Raw genomic sequence first — 25492 nt, 5'->3', positions numbered from 1 at the left:
TCTCGACTTATTTAGTTTGTTTTATTTATTCTCTAATAAAAATGCTCTGTAAGTTAGATTCTCTTCCGCTGCTACTTTTTCTTTTGTAAATTTTAAATTTAAAGCTGTTTGGTAAAAGTCTTAATATTATTTACTATTTCTGTAAAATTGTATCATGCTGGTACCTTCTACGCTCGCCTTCGTGCGAGACTTCTGGTGTGTTTCGATCGGCCTGTGGGTTGGAAACAGCCTGTCAAGTTATACTTAATTAAGCTAATGTGTCTGATGTGTTCAAATGATGGCGGTTACATTTAATTAAGCGTTTTAACTGGACGGCAACGCATCGTGAGCTGGCGGCCCGTGCGTGCAGGGCGATCCGGCGCATGCACGAGGCGGCGACGTGGCCACTGACCTGCTCCGCTCCATCGATCCTTAGGGGCGGAGCCATGATTTGATCATTGGGGGGCCAAGCAGTGATTGGGGGGGCAACATTCTCGTCGCAGGCTGCCGCTAGGATAAATTCCACTTTTGATAATGATACTATAATGGTGCTACGGAATCAGGCCAGGCCTCTGCCCGCCCCCTTGTCTCCGCCCCTGATCCTGATCTTGACCAACTGCCTGTCGTTCCCGCTCTCCTTTTCTTTTTCCACAAAAGCAAATCAGTCTCTCGACTTCTTTTATTCCCCCAACGAGACGAACACGAATCGCGACGCGAGCTGCTACGGAATCATTAGGGGGCCAGGCCTCTGCCCGCCCCCTTCGCCTTGTTCGGCTGGCTGGCTGGCTGGATGGCTGGCTGATTTCACGTGAGAGGAAAATACTGTTGGCTGGCTGGTTGGCTGGTGGCTGGGCTGATTTTGCGTGAGAGAAAAATACTGTTGTGGCTGGCTGAATCCGGCAGCCGAACAAGGCGCTTGTCTCCGCCCCTGATCCTGATCTTGACCAACTGCCTGTCGTTCCCGCTCTCCTTTTCTTTTTCCACAAAAGCAAATCAGTCTCTCGACTTCTTTTATTCCCCAACGAGACGAACACGAATCGCGACGCGAGCTGATTGCCTGACGCCACCTAACCTCAGATCTAAACAAACCACACTCCCCCCTGCTGCCCTGCACACAGAGGACACACAGCTCGCGGCTCGTGAATATACAAAGCTCGGGTACGATCAGAGCGGTGGATGCTGGGCTGGCTGCACGTACAACGAACCAACCAAACAGCCCGACGAGCAGTCTCCATGCGTCCACGCACCGCCACAATTGTAATCGCCGCCGGCCACGCAGCACAAGCAGGGACACAACGCAGCGCAGGCCGCAGGGCAGCGGCACACCGCACACCAACTGTCCACTGCTACAGGCCAAGAACCCAACCGCTTTGGATAGCTACGAGTACATTTTTGGAGCTGGTACCCAAACACCCACTTTGGATAGCTCCAACTCCAGTTAGAGCAGGCTCCATCTGGAGTTTCGGAGTGAAGTTGCTCTAGGTGGAGTTGGAGCCATCCAAACAAGCTTTGAATGTACTCGTAGACATGTAGGAAGAATTATTGGAGGCTGATGCTAATTTGATAGTTTGAAAATCAAATCAGGTGACGAGGGAAAACATTAGTTATCATTGAGCCTCAGTAGCCCGTTTGGCATGGCTTCACCATAGGCTTATGGTGGTGAAATCCCGCCAAAAGGCTCTTTAGAATAATTTCACCATCGAAGCTATGAAGAAGCTGCAAAACGACTTTGCCTGTGCGACCGAAAGCTACAAGCTGTGGCTTCTCACGGCTCTTCAATCCATTTATGAAAAATAAAAGAATCTGTTTTGACAAACGTTTTTCAAAACGGCTTCTTCTCCACCTAAAGAGCTGATTCACCGGAGGAGCCATAGCTAGAGCCATTTTAAGATTTCACGTGCAATTTTTTTGAGAAAATTCACGTCCATGTACTCCGCGAGAAGATCGCAATGGACCTGATTTCACGTGCATTTTTTTTTGAGAAAATTTCACTGTATCGTACTTGGGCTTGTGCAGTAAGATGTTGGCCCATTAGCGCTGGCCGCATCTCAAGCTTGTCCAGATATATACAAGAGCCCAAATTCGCCTGGAGAAAGAAAGAAAGACTGGACCGCATCGCTAGTAGAAAGCCCATCTGCGGCGTAGGGTGGAAACCCATGTGGAGCCCGTCCCGGTGGTGTCTTCAGCAGGGCTGAAGCCCAACGGCGGGACGTCGTCGTCTTTATCGCTCGCCCAACAACGGCCACACCGAACGAACGAGCGCCTACAAATCCAACAGTTTACTTCCAGCTGCTCACCCACTGTGTTGCGTTGCTCAGTGGTAGTCTGGTAGAGGCTTTTAATAAACTGTTGGCCTTCCCGGAAGCTGCCTCCTCGTCGCCACCCTCCCCTCGAACGCGGCCGTACGCAGCGCATCGTGAGCTGGCAGCCCGTGCAGGGCGATCCGGCGCACGCACGCGGCGGCGACGTGGCCACTGACCGGTCTCTGCTCCATCGATCCTGCGCCTATTCGGCTGCACTGATCTTATTTCGGCTGATTCACTGTAACTACAGTACACGCTCCCGCGTGTTCTCAAACCTATACCACGTAACCAGCCGCTACAGTACATAACCTCTCACACAAATCAGCCGCTACAGGAATAAGCCTGTCCAAAACAACAAGCTGAACAGGCTGCTGGTCTTGACCAACTGCCTGTCGTTCGTTCCCCTTCTCTTTTTTCTTTCCCCCAAAAGCAAACCGCCTGCTCGCCCGGCGGCCTCTCGACTTCTTTCCCCAACGAACGGGTAGCCCCACGAATCGCGACGCGAGCTGATTGCCTGACGCCACCTAACCTCAGATCTAACAAACCACACTCCCCTCCCCCTGCACACATGACAGAGGACACACGTACAACAAACCAGACAGCCCGAGCAGTTTCCATGCGTCCACGGACCGCCACTATTGTAATCGCCGCCAGCCACGCAGCGCAGCAGGGACGGCGACGCAACGCCGGGCAGCGGATCTGCGGGGCGGCTGGACGCCCGCGCCCCGGCCTCGTGCCCCGTGCGGGCGGGCCCGCGGACAGATATCCTAATGCGCAGCACGGGCGCGATCGATCTCTGATCAATCTCATGGTCGCCGACGCCGACGCCGACGGCCACCCCGCATGACAGCGCGATTAGGGCTGGGGGTCAGCACCCGCTAATCCCCCCTCTTGCCCAAAGCTGGGCGGCGGGGCACAACCGCCACGGCGCCACGCTGCGCCCGATCCCGCAGCGCAGCTGACATCGATAGTCGAGGACTGGCTCGCTCCATGGTCGTAGTATTCCAGTCAGTGGTCTCACAGTGCCGTTGCTTTCCGTTGCTGTGAGCGCCGCGACCGTCCTCCGTTCCAATGGGCGACCCGGCCGCAGTGTCACGTCTCCCCAGTCCCACCTCCCACGACGTGCATGAACGACCGGCGCGCCACCGCACACAGGTACCTGGCGCGCCGAGGGCACGAGCAGGGTTAACCATTTCGTTTTCCGGTCAAATCCCGGTGTTTAGCGGAAACGAAATTTTGTTTCGAAATTTCGGTAAATTTCGGCGAATTTCGTTGAATTTCGGTCGAAATTTGTTGAATTTTGAATTTGAAAACAAAATATACCGAAAAATACCGAAATTTCGGATCCCGGTAACTAGCGGAAACGAAAAATTTTCCGAAATTTCGGCGAAATTTCATACCCATACACTCACCCATCGCGTTGGGTACCCGGGTAAAATTGCTATCCCTATTTCCGTTACCGTTAGGCTGACCACAGCGGAGGGAGCAAGAGCAAATTTGCTCCCTCCTCGTTTCCCACGCTCTCTCTGTCTACAGTGCCAAACAATACATCTACAATGTCAAACAGTATATTTGCTCCTTCATTTCCTCCCTCCACTGTGGACGGTCAAACAGTACATCCCCGCCTGGCTCCCAACTGCACCACCGCACGAGCCGTTTCCCACTGCCCCACGTACGAGGACGAGGGCCGCAGCAGGAGACACGGTTCAAATTTCGAATCCCACCGGGGCGAACCGCCCCACTTCCCCCGGAGGGCCGAGGCCACATGGGTCAAACCGCGGAACCCTCACTGGTCCGCGGGCCCGGGGGCGCCGAGCCCCACATGCCATACAGGTGGAGAAAACGACAAGGCGCGGGGGCGGGCGCGTACGGCCCGGGTGAGGTGGCTCCGGGGCTCGCGACGCGTGCGCCGGGTGCCAGCTGTGCTTGCCGGTCAGGTCACCGGCCGCCGCGCCGCTATAAATACCCGCCGCTCCCCCGTCACTATTACCCCACCCCACCCAGGCCTCTCTCCCGTCCCATCTCATCTTCTCCACTGCCACCGCCTCCTCCACCACCACCACCACCGGTGACGGGACAGGAAACCGCAAGGATCCAAACGCCTTTCCGCTCCGCCGCTAACCGCCCAGTCGTAGTAGCAGTTGAGGGAGGAGGGGAACTATGGGCGCCGTGGTGGAGTGCGACCGGATCAGGGGCCCCTGGAGCCCCGAGGAGGACGACGCGCTGCGGCGGCTCGTGGAGCGGCACGGCGCGCGCAACTGGACGGCGATCGGGCGCGAGATCCCCGGCCGGTCGGGCAAGTCGTGCCGCCTGCGGTGGTGCAACCAGCTGTCGCCGCAGGTGGAGCGCCGGCCCTTCACGGCGGAGGAGGACGCCGCCATCGTCCGCGCCCACGCGCGCCTCGGCAACCGCTGGGCCGCCATCGCGCGCCTGCTCCCCGGCCGCACCGACAACGCCGTCAAGAACCACTGGAACTGCTCCCTCAAGCGCAAGCTCGCCGCCGCCGCCGCTGCTGGCGGCGCGGGCTCCGACGGCGCCGAGCTCGAGGCGCGGCCCAGCAAGCGACTGAGCCTGTCGCCGGACACCCCGTCGTCGGGCTCCGGCACGGTCTCCGACCGCAGCGACCTCAGCCACGGCGCCGGCTCCGGGTCCGGGCAGGTCTTCCGCCCCGTGCCGCGGTCCGGCGGGTTCGAGCCGGCGGACTGCGCGATGAGCCGCCCGGCCGAGGACGACGACCCGCTGACCTCCCTCTCCCTCTCGCTCCCCGGCACGGACCAGCGCTTCCACCACGACCGCGCCCACAGCCAGTTCCAGGAGCTCCCGGCGTCCCCGCCGCCGCCCTCGCCGTCCCCTCCACCGCCTCCGCCCGCCCCGTCCGCCCCCGCCGCCGCGGCGTACCCGTTCAGCCCCGACTTCATGGCGGCGATGCAGGAGCTTATCCGCGCGGAGGTGCAGCGGTACATGGCGGGCGCGGGCGTCCGCGCCGGGTGCGGCCCCGCGGGCGGCGCCGGCCTCTGCATGCCGCAGCTGGTGGAGGGCGTCATGCGCGCCGCCGCCGAGCGCGTCGGCGCCGTCGCGCGGATCAAGTAGGCCGGATCGATGAGTTAGGAGGAACGCAATCGAGTAGTAGCGTAAAAAAAAAAGGAAACTGTCTCGGGGTTTTTAATTTAATTTTCTCAAAACTGCTGTGGAACCGAAACAGCAGCCGTGAACTGAGGAGAGAAATGGGTCGAGATGCAAAGGCTGAGCAAAGCTCGAGCTGCATAATGTAAGGGCATGGCCGTTCGGCGGCGCTGCCTCCTCTGTACAGGAAAGGAAGACGAAATGGATCGCCGCAAAATCTGAACTCGCCATTTCTGCCGCACTATCTTGTACTTTCTTTCTGCAAAATGTTTGTCTTGCCGTTGCCCGTTGGAAGATGATTGAGGCCGGATTCGGGTTTTGGGGGGAATGTCGGCAGGAAACGACGCAGGTGCTGCAAGATCCGGCGCCTCCCAACGAATCCACCAAATCTCGACGCTTGGCAACTTGGCGATCCAGATCGGAGCTCACCCACCCAATTTGCCGTAGTGCGATGGAACGGCATCGCTTTCGCGCTGCAACATCTCGCCCTCCTCACCTCTCTCTTCCCGAATCCGGCGCCCCAACAAGCGTGCTTTCACGAGGCCATCGTCCTGCTGGTCTCATCTCAGCTCAACACATCTCTCTTCTCTTTCTTTTTCTTTTTTACGAATTTAGCAAATCTCCCCGCGAAGCACGCGCCGTCGATCAGACGATCGGCTTCGCGACGAGAGGTGCCCGGGTTTGCTTGCGGCCGGCAACGGAATCGGTGGGAGGATGCTCGTGCCTTGTCGTCGTGTGTGGAGAAGGCCAGAAAGGTCGGGTGGAGCGGAGCCGGAAACGGAACAGGCGTTTCGGTTCGCCTGTCGGCTGTCGGCAGGCCGGAAGTGGACAAGGGAGTTAGGCTGCCGTTAGCTTAGCCCTGACCACCAACGTGGGATCGTTGCTTGTTCCTGCCTCTGCTGCTCTGTTGGCTCATCGCCGTCCGTGATATTTTCGCTGAGAAATGGAGCCCACTTTCGGCCTGCAGCTTCTTGGAGCTCCGGCCCACGCGGCCTGCAGCTTCGGCCCAGCAGCAGCAGCAGCCAGCAAGGAAGTTGTTCTGTTCATCCACGCCACAAAACACAACCACCTGACCCCCAATTTCGCCGAAATTTCGGTATTTTTTCGTTTTCGCTAGTTACCGGGAACCGGAATTTCGGTAAATTTCGTTTCAAAATTTAAAAATTCAAAAAAAATTATAAGAAATTGGAAAAAATATGATAAAAAACTAGGTGTTTTTCTAAGCAAATAGGACTAGAACACACTCAAATCTAAGATCATTTGCTAGGCTAAAATTAACATTTGAAATCGTAATTTGAATGACTCGTCATTTCATGTGCAAAAATTTGTTTTCTCCCCTCGACTTCAACTAGACTTTGGTTTATCATGATGTTGGTGAGGTACCTATTCAATTTCATACGCACATAAATGCTTCTTCTTTATTTGTCAGGAATTTGCTTGTGGTTTGGACATGACATGGGCAGGTGTGCAATACACACGCACGTTTACTCTTTAATTATGTCGCTTCTGCTAGCTATACGCAGAAACCATGAGAAGTTGTAGTAATGTAGAATTAACTCTGACGATGAATCCGTTCGTATCATGCATGTGAATTATTTTTTTCCTGTAATAATATCTATATGCATGCTTTTCCTTAAAGTTAGCGACAAAATTTGTGAGAGACCGTAATTATTTTAGGATGGCAAGTAGTAGGAGTAAAACAGATTGGAGTATTTGAGAACTTGAAAATTTTAACCAGCTATTAATATGTTTTTCATGACCGAACTCACACTTTAAAATAAAAGTTTGTCTGGAGATTTGACTGCTAGGCTTGTACTATATAGGTTGCTTGCCTTGTACGCACGAATAAAGTATCTTTGTCCTATCAAGGATGGTAAACTACCGAGACAGATTAGATTCGTTTTCTTATTTTACAATGTATGCGCAGTCAACAGAATAATTTCTAACATTGTTACACAAATTAAGCTTCCTTGTCAGATGATGAATATATATAACAATTGGTGTACTCTGTTGTATTTAAATGCAGAGAATATGATACATGGACTTAGTATGGACTATGTCTTTGCCTCTGTTGTATCTTTGGATTGTAATAATTCTAATAGAATTTGGATGTATTGTATTGTAATAATTTATAGGCATATCCGCAATAACAAGAATAATAAAAGTCCAGTTGAGGCCTAAGAGAGAAAATGGAAGTTGTCACATGAAATGACAAGACTTTTAATTGGTAGTTTTTGAAATAATTAAATAACTTTCAAACCATTGCTCAAATGATAAAGTTCGTAAAACAAAAGTTGTAGATCTCGAAAAACTGAACAAAGTTGGTATTCAAAAGTTTTTCATTTGACCTCGGGAACAGTAAGAAAAACACAAATTACATAATTTTCCGGTCGTAAATCACCGAAATTTCGGTCGGAATTCATCGGAATTTCGTTTTTTGAATTTGAGGTCCCTTTCCGTTCGGAATTAGCGAATTTCGGCGAAATTTCGACCGAAATTTCGTTTCCGGCAAACGGCGGGATTCGGAAAAAAACGAAAAGGTAAACCCTGCCTGACCCTGACGGACGAGATTGAATTCGAATTTTCAAGATCGGATGTGGTTGACGCGGCACGAATCGATTGCGACTAGAGGAAGGCAACAGAGGGGCCCCTCGGGGCCGGTGCCGGGGATCGAACCCCAGGCACCGGCCTAGGGGATGTCTCTAGGAGCCACTCGGCCTTAGGCCCTGTTTGTTTGAGTTACTGTGAAGCTCAAATTTCGTTCAAAAAAAAACTGTGAAGCTCAAACAAACAGCGAATTTCTTGTGCAACTTTCGAAAAGTTAAAAGTTCAAAAAATCTAAGTTTATATGTAAAGCTAAAATGCTCAGTTTTCTAAGCTTTGTAGCTTTATTGAGTCCAGGAAGTTAAAAACGTCATCTAAAAGTTATTATTGAAAAAACCAGCAGCAGCTTTTCAGAAAAGCTCCAAAAGCTGCAGCTCGAACAAATATGCTCTTAATGTTTAGAAGTAGGTGTATTATAGAACAAAGGGAGTAATATCATGCATCAATTCGAAGCACATACACAAAAATCATAGTCAAGAGGAGAAAGCGAGAGTAGGAGCATTTGAGTGGACCACCTAAACTAACAACTGTTATACAGACAGACTGTTGACGATCAAAATTGGCAGACTATACAGACCGGTCAGACCGGTATGCACAAACCGGTCTGACCGGTCAAGGTGACTTTGCTAAAATGCAAATTGGACTTCACCATTGCGTAGCTCTCGTCGAGACGATCGAAATGCATATGTAAAACACCTAATTTAGAGTTCGGATGAGAGAGTTATGGCTTCTAGAAAATTTGACACAGGGTCGGACCGGTCAGACCGGTCCGGTATACCGGTCAGACCGGTCCAAACTGCACAGTCCGGATTTGGAGTTGTATTTTGACACGGGACCTGTATAAAATTAGACTCCTAATAGGGTACGACCTCCACTCCCTATAAATATAAAGGGTCACGGCTGATTGAGTTTTATCCAATCGATCAATCAATACAACTTTTATCTTTTTATTTTCTCTTGCCCTAACCTTTCCAATCTATTATTTGTTGTTTCTCCTTCGTCTCTACGTCGACTGAGGGCATTCTAGGTGGCCTACTGACACTAGAACAACCCTGCGTGCGCCTGCCCCGACGGGTCTTCCCGGACTAGCGTTCACATGTTCATCGTCGTTCTCGCCGGCGGCGACCAGTCTAACCGCTCAGTATAATCGGTCTGACCGGTCTACACAGGAGGCGCCGCAGAGAGCCCCTCTTCGTCCCGCACGTTTGAGTGCGTTCGTGTGTTGATCCCAAAATGTGTCAACATACTTTTTTGCGACTCTGCTGGGGAAAAGAATCAATCGGCTGCTATGGCCGGTAAAATTCCTAAACGATGTTGATGCCGCCAACATCAGAAGGCCGACTGTTCAGCAACTTTCGGCCGAACATCAGAAGGCTCTTGATGACATCCAAAAAAAGATCAAAGAGGAGAAGGAGAAGGAGATCCAGAAGCTGGAGGAAGAAGTCATGAAGCAGTACATCTCGCACTTTTCCATCGACCGTCAAGGGAAGGTCACACTGGATGCCGCCTTCGATGCTTCCCAGTTTGAGGTATAATTCGATGAGAACGAATAGCCTGCTCTTACTTTAGAAATAGCTAATGCTATAAATGATGTTGTTTCTTCTCATATTAATAATAAGTTGGAATTTATTGGTCAAAATATTTATAATATATTTGGTGATCGCTTTAGCCGAATAGAATCACATCTTGGTACGAAGCCTATCGGTAGTGATAATAATGCATCTACATCTAATACCGATAAGGCAATGAATGATTCGGCTAATTGCAAAACTCCAACTAATGCTTTAGTAATTAATTCGGCTAACCAGTGTAACCGAATTAATTATAATTTAGCACCTCATATAAATGTATCATATGGGATAGTAAGTTCGTTGCAGCATTCTACGCCGCCGAATTTTTTGTTTGAAATTTGAATTTGATCGGTTTTTTCTAGTAACCGATCAAACCGGTCTGATTTACCAGAACCGAAGGGCGACGGTTTCGTCGGACCGATCGGTAAAAAAAACCGTGATTCCAGCTTGTATACTAGTAACACCCAACGATCGACTAGCTGGCAATCGTAACGTTTCCCGACTGCCCCTGTTGGCCCGTGTATAAACATGCCACCTGTCGACTTGTCGACCAACTCAGGGCGCCTTTTCGGTCCTCAGATCTTCAAGGACCAGCTGATTAACTCCTCCCCTCTTCGCCGAGAATTCTCCTCGTCCCAGCCGGTTCCGGCGAAGATGGGCAAAGACGCGTCGGAGAGGACGGCCGTCGGGTGGGCGGCGCGGGACGCCGGCGGCCGCCTGTCCCCGTACTCCTACACTTTGAGGTGAAAACACAGACCATACCCTCCACTGTTTGCTGCTACAAATCTGAAATCTGCAGATTCTCCTGAGATCGTAGCGCGTTTGATTTTTTCTTTTACCGGGAGATTGATTGAATTGTCATTGTGAATCTTCAGGAAGACTGGCCCTGAAGATGTGGCGATCAAGGTTTTGTACTGTGGGGTTTGCCACACTGACATCCACCAAGCCAAGAACCACCTCGGCATGTCCAAGTAGCCCATGGTCCCTGGGTAAGTGCAGTTTCTCATACGGGGACTGGATCTCATCCTGTAAACGAAGTAAATCGGAAAAGAAAATCAAACGTATTCATGATGAAATCCTGCAATGTTTAGTAAATTCGCAATCCACTGTACTTACATGGTTTTATTTTAGGCAAAAAAAATATGAGGATGGGATTTATTGCGGTAAAATATCTAGCTTGATATTGCATACAATGTTCTTATGGCGTCGCCTAGGCGGCAAGGCGCTCCCCTATTTTGGCCCGCGTAGGTGTCGCCTTAGCCCGCTTATGGGGCTAGGTGGTGGTGACTCGCCACAACTCACCTTAACGCTGTAAGAACATTAATTGCATACAATGGTGATATGTTCTAGTTTTAGCTAGCTTCCAAGTGAGCAATGCAAGAAACGGTTCAGAATTTTTAACTTCAAAATCTGAGTAAAATGCGAATTGGTTTGTAGTCCAATGGTAGGATGGTCTAGTGGGACGCTACCCATCAGGATTCAAATCCTGGTGCTCGCATCTTTTTCTGGGATTTTTCTAAGATTTACCGGTGTTCATAGGGTGTGAGTGTGAGTGCGTGTTGTGGGCGTCTTCGTTGTACCGTGTGATTCTCAAAAAAAAATCTGAGTAAAATATTTCACCAAAGACAACAGGCATCAATAGTTTAGTAGTTTTCTTCAGATGTACTGTGCTCCTATGTAGTGCATCGTCATCCAAAACAGCACATGGATGCACGTAGCGTGTGGTTTACTATGTGACTGATTTCTTCGATCTTTGTTGGTGAGGCCAGACACGAGGTGGTCGGAGAGGTGGAGGAGGTGGGAGCCGAGGTGACCAAGTTCCACGCCGGCGACGTCGTCGGCGTCGTCCTCATCGTCGGGTGCCACCCCTGCAAGTCCAGCAACGAGCAGTACTGCAGCAAGAAAATCTGGTCGTACAACGACGTGTACCCCGACGGCAAGCCCACGCAGGGCGGCTTCTCCTCCGCCATGGTCGTCGACCAGAAGTGAGCAAATCAACCGAAACACAAGCTCAGTGTGTGATTACTGACGTGACAGACCTGTGGAAAGATGAACGAATGAGTAATCCGTTTTGTTTGCTTTTCTTCCCGGCCTGCGCGAAAGGCCGGGCGGAAAGTTGGCTAGCCCGGTCCGGTCCAGTAGCGTCGCGTCCTAACAGGTTCTGAGTTTGATTCTCATCAAAAACGAATTTCCAGCTGTTGGAGTAAAAAACCCACCTCGTTGTGCTTGCCGCGAGGATTGGCCCTCTCGGGCATGGGCCAAGATTCGGGGTTTTCTCTATCCGGATTAGTCGGTGTGACTTCCTCCTAATGAAAAAACGGCGGTCCCGTTTCCTCCCCGGGTAGAGTTTTTTTTTTCTTCCCGGCCTGCAGGTTCGTGGTGAAGATTCCGGCGGGGATGGCGCCGGAGCAGGCGGCGCCGCTGCTGTGCGCGGGCGCGACGGTGTACAGCCCGCTGAAGCGGCTGAGCATCGCCGCGCCGGGGCTCCGGGGCGGCATCCTCGGGCTGGGCGGCGTGGGCCACATGGGCGTGAAGATCGCCAAGGCCATGGGCCACCACGTGACGGTGATCAGCTCGTCGGACCGGAAGCGCGGCGAGGCCGTGGGCCACCTTGGCGCCGACGCGTACCTCGTGAGCTCCGACGCCGCCGCCATGGCCGCCGCGGCCGGCACGCTGGACTACGGCCTCTACACTGTGCCGGCGCACCACCCGCTGGAGCCCTACCTCGCGCTGCTGCGGCTGGACGGCAAGCTGGTGGTGATGGGCGTCATCGGGCGGCCGCTGAGCTTCGCGAGCCCGGCGCTGATGCTGGGGCGGAGGTCCATCGCGGGGAGCTTCGTGGGGAGCGTGGAGGAGGCCGAGGAGACGCTGGCGTTCTGCGCGGCCAGCGGCGTGACGTCGCAGGTCCAGGTGGTGGAGATGGGGTACGTGAACGGAGGCGCTCGAGAGGCTCGAGCGCAACGACGTGCGCTACCGCTTCGTCGTCGACGTCGCCGGCAGCAACCTCGTCGGCGACGCCGCCTAGTCCTTGATTTGCTGCAGCGTTAAGATTTGCCATATTAATTCAGGCGCCGCCGGCCGGCCGTGTCCATTGCTATTTTATCTTCGTGGTCTTGTTGGTGTTATTTCTAGTAGCTCGGTACGTAGATTGGAATTATTCGTGTTACTGATGAATCGTCAGTATGCGGCGCATTTCAATGAAATTTTCTCTATGCATCCGACGGGTGTTTACAATGGTATATAGAAGATCTAAAAATTAGGAAATTCAGAAACACGAAATTCAGAGGCACGTGAGGATTTGAATTGAACGTGCGGGCAAAAGAACCGTGGCGTCATCACTGCCGTGCCGCGCCGGATCTGTGGACTTCTGACCGGCGCGCCGGCCGGGCCGATCGAGTCCACCAACATACGTGTCCTGGTCCTCCTTGAGTGCCAGGAGTTCTTTCTGACGTGACGCGCCGTGGAATTTTGTACCGTGCTTTCCCACGTCCGTACGCCACGGACTGTTAGAAAATCTAGCATCAGTACCGATCAGCCGACCGGGCAGCTGACTGGTACCGCTTGATCGATACTAAATAGCACGTCATTTAGTGCCATTTAGTATCGGCCAAAATACCCGATACTAAAGGAACTATTTAGTACTGGTCGTGCCCAAAAATTAAAAAAAAAGTCACAAGTCATGCAAATTTCGCGCGTGTGCGGTCCATGGGAATCGAACTCACGACCTTCGGCCTCGCGTGAGCCTTCCTTACCATTCCACCTATGCATCACTTGTGATTGGATGGGAGATGCATTCCTTTTAAAATAACCCCTAGATGATCATTTTAGTACCGGGCCAAGCCACCGGCCGGTACTAAATGTCGCATTTTAGTACCGGCCGGTGTCGGAACACCGGCCGGTACTAAAATGCGACATTTAGTACCGGCCGGTGGCTTGGCCCGGTACTAAAATGGTTCTGGGAGCTTCTAAATTTGGATCCAGTACTAAAGTGGCGTCGAGGCAACTTTAGTACCGCACCAAAGCATGACTAGTACTAACGGCCGGGGACGAATAAGCCATTTTCTGGTACTGACGATTCGTGGAATACTCATTCATCACCTTATTTATATATGTACAAAACATTGATGTAATAGTATGTATCTCGATCATGAGACCATATAATACATATGAGGCTACATGTTACAAGATAATTAAGCTATTGCACCTGAAACAAGGGCACGACTATGTACTATGTACTATGCCGGTGCGCGGTGCTGGCTTCGTCATTAATTTGCTATACGTAAACGCCAACCGTACATAACAAAGAACAAACAAAACATAGTACTGTACCAAAGAACACGAGCCCCTCCGGCCAAGGATACTTTTTTTTTTCGCCTAAGCTAGACCAGCGCTGGGGGGGCATCTTGCCATTCCCTCGCGGGCGAGCGCAGCAGAGCCTGCTAGTGCCCCGCGCCGGGGCTCGGGCCGGAGTCCTTGATCCCGCGGAGCATGTCGATGCTCATCGCGAACTTGCGGCCGTCGCGCTCCGCGGCCGCCCCGACCACCGTCCGGATGCCGCCCGCCGGCGGCGGCTCCACCACCACCGCGTGCCGGGTGTCATCGCCGCCCTCCGACGACGACCACGGCAGCTCCTCTCTCCTCAGCGGCCTGGCGTCCGCGGTCGTCGTCGCCGCCGCGAGCACCAGCAGGCTCGCCGCGGCGAGGAGCAGGGCGAGCTTGGCTGCCATTATTATTCCTGCCGCCGATCAGCACCAGGCAGTAGGCACGTCTGTGTTTAGGCTGTCAGTGCTGGCCGTGCTTATTAGCTAGTTCGCGTCTGGGCCATGGCGTTCCGGGGTTTATATATAGGCGCGGCGCCCTGAGATCTGGAGTCTAGCTCGCCATGGACGGATATAGGTCGGAAGGAGACGTCCTTGGAAAAAAGGCAGTGGGCGATCGGAGACCACCCGGCGCTAGGAAGCGTCGTGGAAGCAAGCGGCACGTACGGGGTGGGACTTGGGAGGCGTACGAGGTCGCCGCCGTGCGCACGCACGTACTGGCTCCTCCTGAGAGTCTCCACCAGGTGCCGGTACGGTGGTGCGTGGCGCCGGCGGCCGGCGCGGTTGGAAGCTCGGGCGTGGAAGTTAGCTAGGGCCAACCGCGCGGCGAGGAATTCCGCGCGCGCGCTCCCGAGAGTGGACTTTGAACGCCGGCCGACGCCGACGTGACATGCGGAGATTCATTTGGCACGGCAGTGACAGCACCCCCATCTGCAGCACACCGCGGCAATTATTCGTTCGATCACGGGTGAACAATCAAATTATTTCCTTCGAAATTCCTATTCGGCCAGCCAAGATTTGCTCGTTTTTGTCGCGTTGAAATCTCTGAGCCCTGTGCCACTGTATGTGCAGATTGATTATTCCAGGCATTATTCCTTGGACTGGAGGAGGTTGTCGTTCGATGTCCGCGCAAGCTCCTGACGAGGATGAATCTCTGAAGATGGCTACAGGGAAGGATCGTCGTTACGTTGAAAGCTAGGTTGGACGGGTGCAGAGGATTCGTGGACTTATTGTTTACAGGTACTAGTGTCGAAAGCGACCAAAAGGTGAGGCGAAGTCAGCGCCAGAACGTGGGAGTGAACGTGTGGAGAAGCGACGTCCGGACCGGACCCTGGCGGATGCTGACGCGTGTGCGTGTGGTGCGTGCGACCGACCGGGCCATTCCTGACTCGACCGGTTGCGGGTCTCTCCGGGTCACCAGCTCACAACGGCTCAGCATCATCGTCCCGTTAATGATCAAAGAGATTCACACGCACACGGCCGACGTCCAGTCCAGTAGTGGTTTTGGCCTTGATCTGATCAGGCTTGTTTAAGACCTCTCTGCAGTGCATAGATGAAATAAAGATGACCATGGCAAATTAAAGTGTGTGATTATTTGTGATGGCTGCTGGCGTTAATTACCAAGCTCATTCAACTAATCTGTTACTACCCAATCCTAAAATATAACAATATGCATTTAGACTTGGTCAAAGTCAGATACATTTTTAACCAATAACATCTTCAAAAGTAATTACTTTTAAATAGAAAATGTTACATGTTGTGATGGTTGGTTTCATTATGTGATAAATTAATAGGCACCGTATCTTATGAAAACTAAGGTTCTCGTGGAAACTTTAGAAACTCCAATCAAGACCACAAGATCTTCGTCCAAAGGCTATAAGCAGAGGTGGATTGTTTTAGCACTTAAACACTCCCACCTCATCCATCCTAATCTCAATTTTCCCAAATCACCCCCTAATCAAAGTAGCCCAAGTGCCCAACACCCTTGCGTCTCGTCGAGACGCCGCCAGAGGCGGACGGACACCAAACCCTCGCCCCTTCGTCGCCAAACAAGGGTCCCAGGCGCCGCCTGCTCATGAGCCTGCGGAACGTCGTGAGGCCGCCCATTCGCCTGAGGAACGTCGTGAGGCAACAAGGGTCCCGGCGTCGTGAGGCCGCCGCCCGCCCGTGAGCCTGCGGAACGTCGTGAGGCCGCCCGTTCGCCAGCAGAACGCCGTGCGCCGCTCGTTCGCCTGCCGACGTCGTGAGGCCGCCGCCCGCCTGTGAGCCTGCTTAACGTCGTGAGGCCGCCCGTTCGCCGCTCGTTTGCCTGCCGAACGTCGTGAGGCCGCCCGTTCGCCAGCGGAACGCCGTGCGCCGCTTGTTCGCCTGCCGACGTCGTGAGGCCGCCGCCCGCCCGTGAGCTTGCTTAACGTCGTGAGGCCGCCCGTTCGCCGCTCGTTTGCCTGCCGAATGTCGTGAGGCCGCCCATTCGCCAGTGGAACGCCGTGCGCCGCTCGTTCGCCTGCCGACGTCGTGAGGCCGCCGCCCGCCCGTGAGCCTGCTTAATGTCGTGAGGCCGCCCGTTCGCCGCTCGTTTGCTTGCCGAACATTGTGAGGCCGCCGCCCGCCACCCTTGCATCAGGCCGCCGAGGTACGAGCAGGGCGCGTTGAGTTAGAGCCTGCCTTGGATGCCGCGATGCCATGGAGTCCAGCGGGCAAATTCCTTTCCCTGTGCGCGTGCGCGAACGCGCTCAGTGGTGTTACCAGAGCGCGGGCAGCCTTGGCGACAACCTTGCCTGAGGCAGGCTGGACGCCGATGACGACGGCGGCCGCCTTCATGCTGTGGTGCCCGGCTACCTCCTCGGCTCCGCTCTCGGCGCGCCCTGCTTTTGCATCGTTGCCTCCGCGGCCGCCTTGGGCCGAGCTGCGGAGGCCTGGAGGCGGCACACGCGCAGCCGGTGGTCAGCGCCAGGCGGCTCCGATGGCGGGCGCCCAACGCGTGAACTGCAACCAGGCGGATCGGTGCCTGTGGCCATCCGCCCGTCCAACCAGCTGCCGCTGACCGTAGGCACCGCCGGAGAGCGACGAAGGCGGCGGCACGAGACGACGACGTTCTAGACCAGGGCGGCGGCGTGAGAGCGGCGGCCTGAGACGAGGGCGGCGGCGATTTTGGCTTCGCTTGCCCTCTGGTGAATCGACGAGGGGGGCGGCGATGTGGCGTCCGTCTGCCTGGCCTCTGGCGGCGACTCGACGAGACGATGAGGGTGGGTTGGGCGCTACTTTGATTAGGGGGTGGTTTGGAAAAATTGAGATTAGAATGGATGAGGTGGGGTTTAAGTGCTAAAACAGCCCACCTCTGCTCATTGCCCTTGGATGAGGATCATGTGGTCTTGATTAGAGTTTCTAAAGTTTCCACAAGAGTCTTGGTTTCCAAAAAATACGATGCCAAACTAGTATCACTTTTATGTTTCTTTATAATTTTTTTTCTACCGTCCACTGTTAAAGTTTAAAAGATTTGGCTCGGGAAAAAGAAATCTAAGAATAGATATATTCCGAACAGAAGTAGTAGTTGATTAACTGAAACTAGGTACTATACTAGGTATACAGAAGGGATTTAACTGAACATTAGTTGATCCTGTTTAGATCTATCCCCAATTAAGATTAGCTAGTTGAGCCTGACAAGTTCGGGAGCATCCATTTTAAATTCTCCGAGTGGAGGAGTTAACCCTAGAAAAGGACCCATATAAACTTCACGTGGTCTTCAAGGGCTGAAAAACCGGACCTTGGCACCTTGCAGCCACATTAGATGCATGAACCAGGACGGGCGTACGATTCCCATGAGTCAAGCTAAACGGCTTTCTGCTTTGCATGACCAGCACTATGCCATGTATGTGATGGAACGTCTGAGGCTGTGGGCAAAAGAATTATTGATGCATTTGCACACTTGGCTAGTGTCAATGAAACTGAGAAAGAAGAGGTTTAATTGCTTGTGATCATGAATTGCACCCCGGAGAATTTGTATGGGCTACGGCTTATGGGAGAGGGCTCCCAATAATCAGGTGGTCGTCGCCACGACGACGAAGCACACCGGCCGGCAACCGCACACGTCGCGCCGCCCGCACTCGCTCTGTTGCCAAGTGAGCTTGTCGGTAGTGGCGGCGGGGGCGGCGGCGCTTGGCTCGACACGCCACGGGAATTAGGCTGCCGGTCTCGTGGAGCTGTGCGCTCGATCGTGCACCGTGACACCGTCAGCTTCTGCAGCATCGTTGTCGAAGCTGCGTGATTCAAGAGGTACTTTTAGTGTTGGATGATTCATTGGGTCACCACTACTTGTTGATTTTCTCCGTCCTGAAATGTAGAGCATTTTAAACTTCAAATTTTGTACTCAAATGTAAGACACTCTAGGTTAAGAGTGAATCAAATCATCTTAAATATGCATAGTTTTCGGTCTTTCCCAATAGAAAGACGTGCATGCAACCATGTAGTGGGAGGTGCATGTGATGTGGGGGAGGTGCATGGGAAAAAGCATGCTACTTTAATTAGCACATATTTAGTTACCCAAATAGAGTCACAATATTTAATAATTAGGGACAGAAAAATCTTTTCTCCATCTCCATAATTTGCTGAAAAAAAAAGATTCTAGAATGACCTACATTTCAGAACGGAGGGAGTACACAGTTTTCCTTTTCTAGGCGTACGTGTAGTATGTGTAGTAAACTTTCACTGAAATACCCCTTTTTTGTTTATAATAGAGAAAAAGAATAGTATGAGTATATGCCAAAACGTATTTGGGCCTATAGTTATATAATCGAAGGCCCAATAATTAGTCGTCCTAACAACAGTTTGAAGGAGCCATCTAAGCTGGACCAGACTCAGTTCAGCATTCATATATACTACACAAAGTATATATGGAGTATAGGCATCTGGAGCAGGGTCTTGAATCACTGTAGTTCAGCCTGAATACACACGATTATACTTCAACTAAACAAAACAAACTCTATTTTTCACACAGGATCCTACGTGTATATGCCTTTTTGCTAAAATCCACAAAAAGCAAGCTGCAGCTTCTCCGCTTTTAGTCATGCTGCAAGGGGTTCGGAGGAGCTGCAAGCTGCCTTTTAGTCCAAATTGTGCACTTAAAGGATCCAATGCAAACTAAATTTTTTCTCAACCATGTTAATAAGGCAGACAGTTAAATTTAATCAAATATGCATGCACATACAGCTATTCTGACAATTTAGGCCATTGCTCAACGAAAATAAAATGAACTATTACTGTTTTCCTACTTCCACTCAACTTCGTCTAGAAAAGATAGACACCACCCTGGAGTAGTCACTCAATATAACTTTTTTTGGCAAATAAGAGAAAACATTGTACAAAATATTTAATGGCCTATAATTAACCTCAAACACAGATGTAAACAAGAAATAAATTTCCTATGTCAACAATCCATACTACATGTAACATTTTGAAATAGAAAAAGGCGTCAAACATATTTTAGGGCAATGTCTCAAGAGTTCTTTTTCAGAAAATGGAATATTAAAGGTCCCCGCCTCTACACTTTTTTTGGGGGGCACAAACACTACGAAATATAGAAGATGAATAGGTGTATTGTCAATAACAATAGGACTAATTAAATTTATATTGAAACTAAATAATATTAGTAATTGTGTATGGTCAAAATTTTGGTAAACTAGCTTACCTCCGAATCAAAAATGTGCCTTACAAAAGTGGATGCCGAAGTTTCATGTTGTCATGATTATTAGTAGATCTTTCCTTGCCCTAGAGAGAAATATTATTGCCAGCATCTCTACCTGCTCACACCCATCTTGGCCTCAATTTAGCTCCACCCCTCCTCTTACCCACTTCACGTCCCTAAATGCAATCATCTAACAAAAATAAAAGGGACAAAACAACCATAAAACAGAAGGCGAACAATTCATTATTGTATCACTACGTCTAAGTGAAATTTCCTCATGGAGAGAGAGAGAGAGAGAGAGAGAGAGAGAGAGAGAGAGAGAGAGAGGGAGAGAGAGAGAGAGATCTGACATTCAATGACATATCACCATCATTTACAAATGACTTTCCTTGCAAAACAAATTAAGATTAATAGTTGTTCCCTCAAAATCCAAATGTATGTCGTCGTTTAGGAATTTTACAGTCTCCAATATGATACTTTGACTCAAAGGCTTTTTTTTGGGGTAAAAGTATATATGCTATATATTTTAAATATAGGCAGTTATTAGATACCACGAAATTAAAGTATCTTTCATGGTGAATCTAGTTATATCAACCATATATGTGGTATCAATTCATGCAATCTTTTCTACATTATATTGATGGGTACGTCAAGTAGAAGTTTGATGACCGAAGAGTTTTAAAACGACCTGAACTGGAATCGGAGGGAGTAAAACCTTATTCTTGTCCCACCAACTTCCTCCCCCTCTCCTAAAATTTGTTTACCTGGAACCATGTGATTCCCTGTTCATCCTCTGCAACATATAAACTGAGCATCCATGGTAAAAGCACACAATCTGCCGCAGCTAAGCGCTGTCGCAGAGCTGAACCTGAGGATCAAATATGACACTTTCAATTCACTAACAGCAGCTCAGCTTGTTATATATGGCAATTGTTTGCTTGTTTTTGTAACAATATAATATGGCCATTCAACTAGCAGTGCAGCGAAACGAAGGTTTGATAATCAACTTCACGCATGTATATAAGTTTAATATAGGTTTTGATGGGGGCATAGACTTTATATATAGACTAGATTGCACCTCTTCAAGACAGCTAACACATAAAAAAGAAAAAGAAAATCATGTGCGGATTGAACTAATTTTTTTGCGCACAGGTCGAGTAGTACTAATGTGATGCCATGAATACGGGAATAATCTTGCACCAAAAATATCTTCAAACAACATGTAAATGAGACTCTCAAATAATATTCCATCTTGAAAATTTTGACAATGATGTATTAATAATCATATTTTGTGGATACAGAGAGAGACAAGAAGAAGCAAGTGTACATCTGCGTGCTTATACCGACTGTACTATATCATAATTAGCGAGGAACAGTGGAACAAAATCTTGAAGAGATATGCATTAACCTTGACAGAATGTACTTCTCTGTTCAGTGTCAATTCATTCATAAAGGTAAACCCATCATCGCTTGCCAAAAATACGATGATATGCATGTAATAAGTTGACTAGTTGAGGTATACGGGTTATCTTTCACTTAACTGTGTACAGAAATACATAGTTAGCGGCTTTAATGAAAACAATGCCGGTGACATGGATAGGATATGCTGGCGCTGATGGGCATGCCGTGAACATACCTTAGCACGATTCAGAAGGAAGAGAGAGGGCAAACGGGCGGAAGAGATATTGGCGCGGCTCAATCAGATACTGATTTTACAGCTTGTGTAAAACCTACCATCGGATTGAACCTCACCAATATCGCTCTTTCCATTGATCAACCACGCACACATAGATCATGCACGATGGAGTTCCTGTTGCAGGTAGCTATATCTATATGCATGTAGTGGTAGGTTTTCCACTCTCTCATATCATCACCTACAACTTCGACATGGGAGTATGGGACACATCAAACACTAGAAATCTAGAAATCAGGAGATCAAGCTCTTCAACAGATCATAGTAGATCGTGTATGATCTTCGTATCAACAAAAGGGTATTTATCATCTGAAAAATAGATAAGAAGGATATGTACATACTAGATCGATCGAGATCATCCTGCTCTCTCTACGATCAGAAGTGAATGCATCTAGAGATAAACCACTCGGCTAGTGGTGGGGGATCGTCGAAGGAAACTTGTTAGCAGTACGTCTCTGAGTATGGCTAGGGTTAACTGGGATTGCAAATGGTATACATGTAGATCTCAGAGGAGATAACCAGATATTGCTACACTATACTGAGCTATTGGCAGAGATGCCAAGGTCGATCAGCCATGCAGGAGCTATTAGATGCACGGCAAGGCCAGGAACACGGTGATGAACAAGTGAAGTGGTTGTAGGGCAAGGCAAGGATTAAGAGGTTGAGGAAGGGCCCCGGCCGGGCACACATTGGAGGGGACCTAGCTAGCTAGCGTGCGATGGGCTTTTATGCTTGGCCTCCATGAGGGAGGGTAGTGAGCAGAATGATGAGCAAGGGCAGATCAAAAGATGTACCTCTCTCTCTCTCTCTCTCTCTCTCTCTCTCATTACACAGTTGCATGCATGCAGGGTCGGCATAGAATAGTGGGGTAGCTAGGTCGAGCGTTTTGCGGATGAACGACACCATTCATGCGGTTCAGTTAGTAGTAGAATTAGTGGAGTATACATATTAGAGGCCATGTCAATTAATTATGAGGAATTTCATTAGGCTCGGCAGTGAATTTGCTACAGTTATCGCGGCATTATGACATGAGTTATCCTTTTCCGTTTCTTCCTTCAGAAAGAGAGAGAATTTTCAGAAAGAAGTCCGGAGCGAGGAGGATGGAGGAAGACGACGCCGGCCGGAGGCGGAGACCTAGCTGGGTGGGCAGCATCGGGAGCAGGAGCGCAGAATGTGTGTGCCTAGAAAGAAGCCTGGGAGGCCCGTACAAAAGGCTCGGAGTTTCTTAATCGGGAGCACCTTGCACGTAAATCTGTCTGCAATCTGAACCCCCAATTTCTTAATCCTCCTCGTCTCTCCTTTACTTAAACCAACAACCTTCTCTCTCTCTCTCTCTGTGTGTGTGTGACAGTGTGTGAGATAGTACTAGTAGTAGTAGAAGCAGCAGCCGGGCGGGCAATCAGAACAGCTGCTGCAAAGCGGCGGGGACAGCGGCGGCAAAGCGGCTCTGCCGTGACACCGTCGCAGGGGACACGCCCCGCATAGGGTTGCTCTACCTGATCTCGTCTTTCCCCTACCATCATCATCATAATAAATAGTAGTTTTCTTTTCGCCTCGTCCGTCGTCATCTCTCCCCTTTGGCTGTTCGGCATATGGCTGGGCAGAAAACCCGATACCCAATACCCGAACCCGAAAAACCCGAGCCCGAACCCGAAAAGTCCGAACCCGAAAAACCCGAACCCTAATTCGGGTTCCAACCCACGGTACCCGAAATTAATACGGGTAGTTCGGGTATTGGGCCACGGTACCCGAAATACCCGAACAACCCGAAATGATTTGTTTTTTCATCTATGATTTGATTTGTGTGCTTCAAAACTATGTTTATTAATTGTGATATGTGAAGTGTGAACTGTCACGGTTTGGACGTGTGAAGTGTTAGTTAATTTCGTTTGAACTGTCAGTTTGGACGTGTGAACTGGATGTATGGTTGGGTGTATTTGATTTGATTTTATACTGCATATGTGGAGTTACAGAATTTCGGGTAATTCGGGTAAAACCCGAACCCGAACCCGAATTTTCGGGTACCCGAATTTTCGGGTTCTTCTTTTTCCCAACTGATTTCGGGTATCATTTTTGGAAACCCGAAATTCCTAAAACCCGAACTACCCGACCCGAAAATTTCGGGTAACCCGAATGCCCGGCCCTAGTTCGGCACCCATCTCCCTGACTGCATGCACATCCATCCATCCATTGAAAGCCTCTTTTCTCTGTGCGTGCATGATCAAGCGAGCATCTTTTACAGTACTACTACTATTTCATGAATTACAATGATAATAGTAGCCTTTAGTTTCCTGCACCTCCTACACATACATAGTTACAGGTCAATTTCATGGCGAACCATGGATGTGTAGAGCCGATTGGAACTGAGTAGTGGGCCCTGCAGGTAGGGTAGGTCTCCATGATTATGATAGTTGGTGCTTCCACGCAGACAAAGCGCGGAAAGGCGGTAGCTAGGCTGGTTGACGTGATGATAGGAGGGCCGGGGGCCTCGTCAGGTCAGGTGGCCGGCGTGCCAGCCCCTCACTAATCAGATTCCCACGCGCTAACCCAACAAAATCATCCCCTCTCCCCCCAGCTTTTTAACCCCCGCCGGCAGGCCTAGCTAATTACCAGCCCCCGCGCGGTCAAACTTGGAATTTAACGGCATGCTTGCTTGCTTGCTTGTAGCCATACGAATAATCATGATGCGTCGTGTACGCCCTTTGCGGGTTCAGAAATGAAGCCGGAATCTGCCCGCCATGAGTGCTATTTTTTTTTGGGTTTTTTACAAGCCTCCCCCTAGTTGAGCCCTCCTCCTCATCCCTACCCTTACTTCCTGAGACTCCTCAGTCCTGTCCTCCCACGCGTTGCGCTCATCAGTTTTGCCCTCCCGCGCCGCTTGAGCCGCTTCCGTTAGCACAGCCGTGAGCTCCGTCCCGACACGCGGGTCCCGCGCCACGCGCTGACATGTGGGGCCCACACGCCCCCTTCCCCATCCATCCCATTCGATTCAGCTCGACGCCCCCGTGGGTGGCCGCCGCCAGATCCCCATCCGCGCCTACCCGCCGCCGACGCAGCCATGGATTCCATGCCCCGTCGCCACGCTTGCCCCAACGCCGTCCAGGCCGGTGCGCCGCTCCCTGCCGGCGCTGCCATGGGTCTGGATACGTCCCGCGAGGCGTTTGTCGGCGGGATCCGGGGCCCTGCCGGTGTGGTGGGGGCGCAGCCAAGGCACGGCAGCATCCAGGCCGGTGCGCCGTTCCCCGACGCCGCAACCATGGGTCTAGAGGCCTCCCGCGGCGCATCTTTCGGCGAGATCCCGGGCCCTACCGGTGTGGAGGGGGCGCGGCCAAGGCACGGCAGCCTCCAGGCCGGTGCGCCGTTCCCCGCCGCCGCCATGGGTCTGGAGGCCTCCCGCGGCGCGTCTTTCGATGGGATCCCAGGCCCTGCCGGTGTGGAGGGGGCGCGGCCAAGGCACGGCAGCCTCCACGCCGGTGTGCTGTTCAACCCTGCCGCCACCATGGGTCTCGAGGCGTTCCGCGGCGCAGCTTTCGGTGGGATCCTGAGCCCTGCAGCAGAGAAGGGGGCGCGTTCAAGCTTCCTCGGCAGCGGCGTCCAGGCCGGTGCGTCCGACCCCGCCGTGCATGGCATGGCCGGCCGTTGCAGTAGCCTGGCTCGCCATATCGTTCATTGGGGGCTCCATTCCTGCAAATGCCGTAAGTCCTCGTTACTGTACTCTGGGAAAACCATCTGGATCCAATCAAGTACTGCAAATTACATCCTGGCAGCTAGCTTGCCATGTTATGGAGCTAAATTTTCCAATGTTGGTTGCATATATGCAGAATCCTGAGCTTATTCAGAAAAGAACAATGGGAGCCCTGGCTGCCTGTATTATGGAGATGCAGGACAACGCCGAACGGATGAGGAAGCTGATGTCACAGTACCAGGTGGTGCACGAGTTTGTTCCGCGTCATGTGGTGAATGAGTTGTTTGTTAAGCTAGATGAAATGGCTGAGTCACTCGAATACAGATCTCTGCAATGCCAAGAGGCTTAGATGCCAATCCAAGGTCGCCATCGGAACCGGAGGACGAATTGCCATTTGATGGCTGTGATCAATGGGAGGAAGATGAGTACCTGCAGGACGATGCGTCATGGTGTGCTGAGAATGACATTGACTTTGAAGAAATTTTAGATCGCCACATGAATTGATTGTGTAGTACTAGTTATCCAATGTTGTTAG

General features: G+C 51.2%; 3 protein-coding genes and 1 pseudogene across 3 annotated transcripts; 3 read left to right on the top strand and 1 right to left on the bottom strand.

The window, feature by feature from the left end:
• The first annotated feature begins 4262 nt into the window (after window positions 1–4262).
• On the top strand, window positions 4263–5649 carry LOC120704010 (transcription factor MYB44-like). The gene has a single exon (XM_039988247.1). The coding sequence runs from the start codon at window positions 4443–4445 to the stop codon at window positions 5370–5372; it is 930 nt and encodes a 309-aa protein (XP_039844181.1). The 5' UTR covers window positions 4263–4442; the 3' UTR covers window positions 5373–5649.
• Window positions 5650–10198: 4549 nt separating this feature from the next.
• Window positions 10199–12605, top strand: LOC120705223 (annotated as a pseudogene).
• A 1050-nt stretch (window positions 12606–13655) lies between these two features.
• Window positions 13656–14388, bottom strand: LOC120705222. Its single transcript, XM_039989691.1, has one exon. It carries the CDS (start codon window positions 14305–14307, stop codon window positions 14020–14022), a length of 288 nt encoding a protein of 95 aa, XP_039845625.1. The 5' UTR covers window positions 14308–14388; the 3' UTR covers window positions 13656–14019.
• Window positions 14389–24330: 9942 nt separating this feature from the next.
• Window positions 24331–25461, top strand: LOC120702227 (collagen alpha-1(I) chain-like). Its single transcript, XM_039985952.1, has 3 exons — window positions 24331–24870; window positions 25094–25198; window positions 25282–25461. Exons 1-3 carry the CDS (start codon window positions 24331–24333, stop codon window positions 25459–25461), a joined length of 825 nt encoding a protein of 274 aa, XP_039841886.1.
• Window positions 25462–25492: the final 31 nt, after the last annotated feature.

The sequence above is a fragment of the Panicum virgatum genome, chromosome 4K (genome assembly GCF_016808335.1).
Source record: "Panicum virgatum strain AP13 chromosome 4K, P.virgatum_v5, whole genome shotgun sequence".
Lineage (NCBI taxonomy): Eukaryota > Viridiplantae > Streptophyta > Magnoliopsida > Poales > Poaceae > Panicum > Panicum virgatum.
Note: the sequence above shows the minus strand (reverse complement) of the source record. Positions and strands in the feature narration are given on the sequence as shown.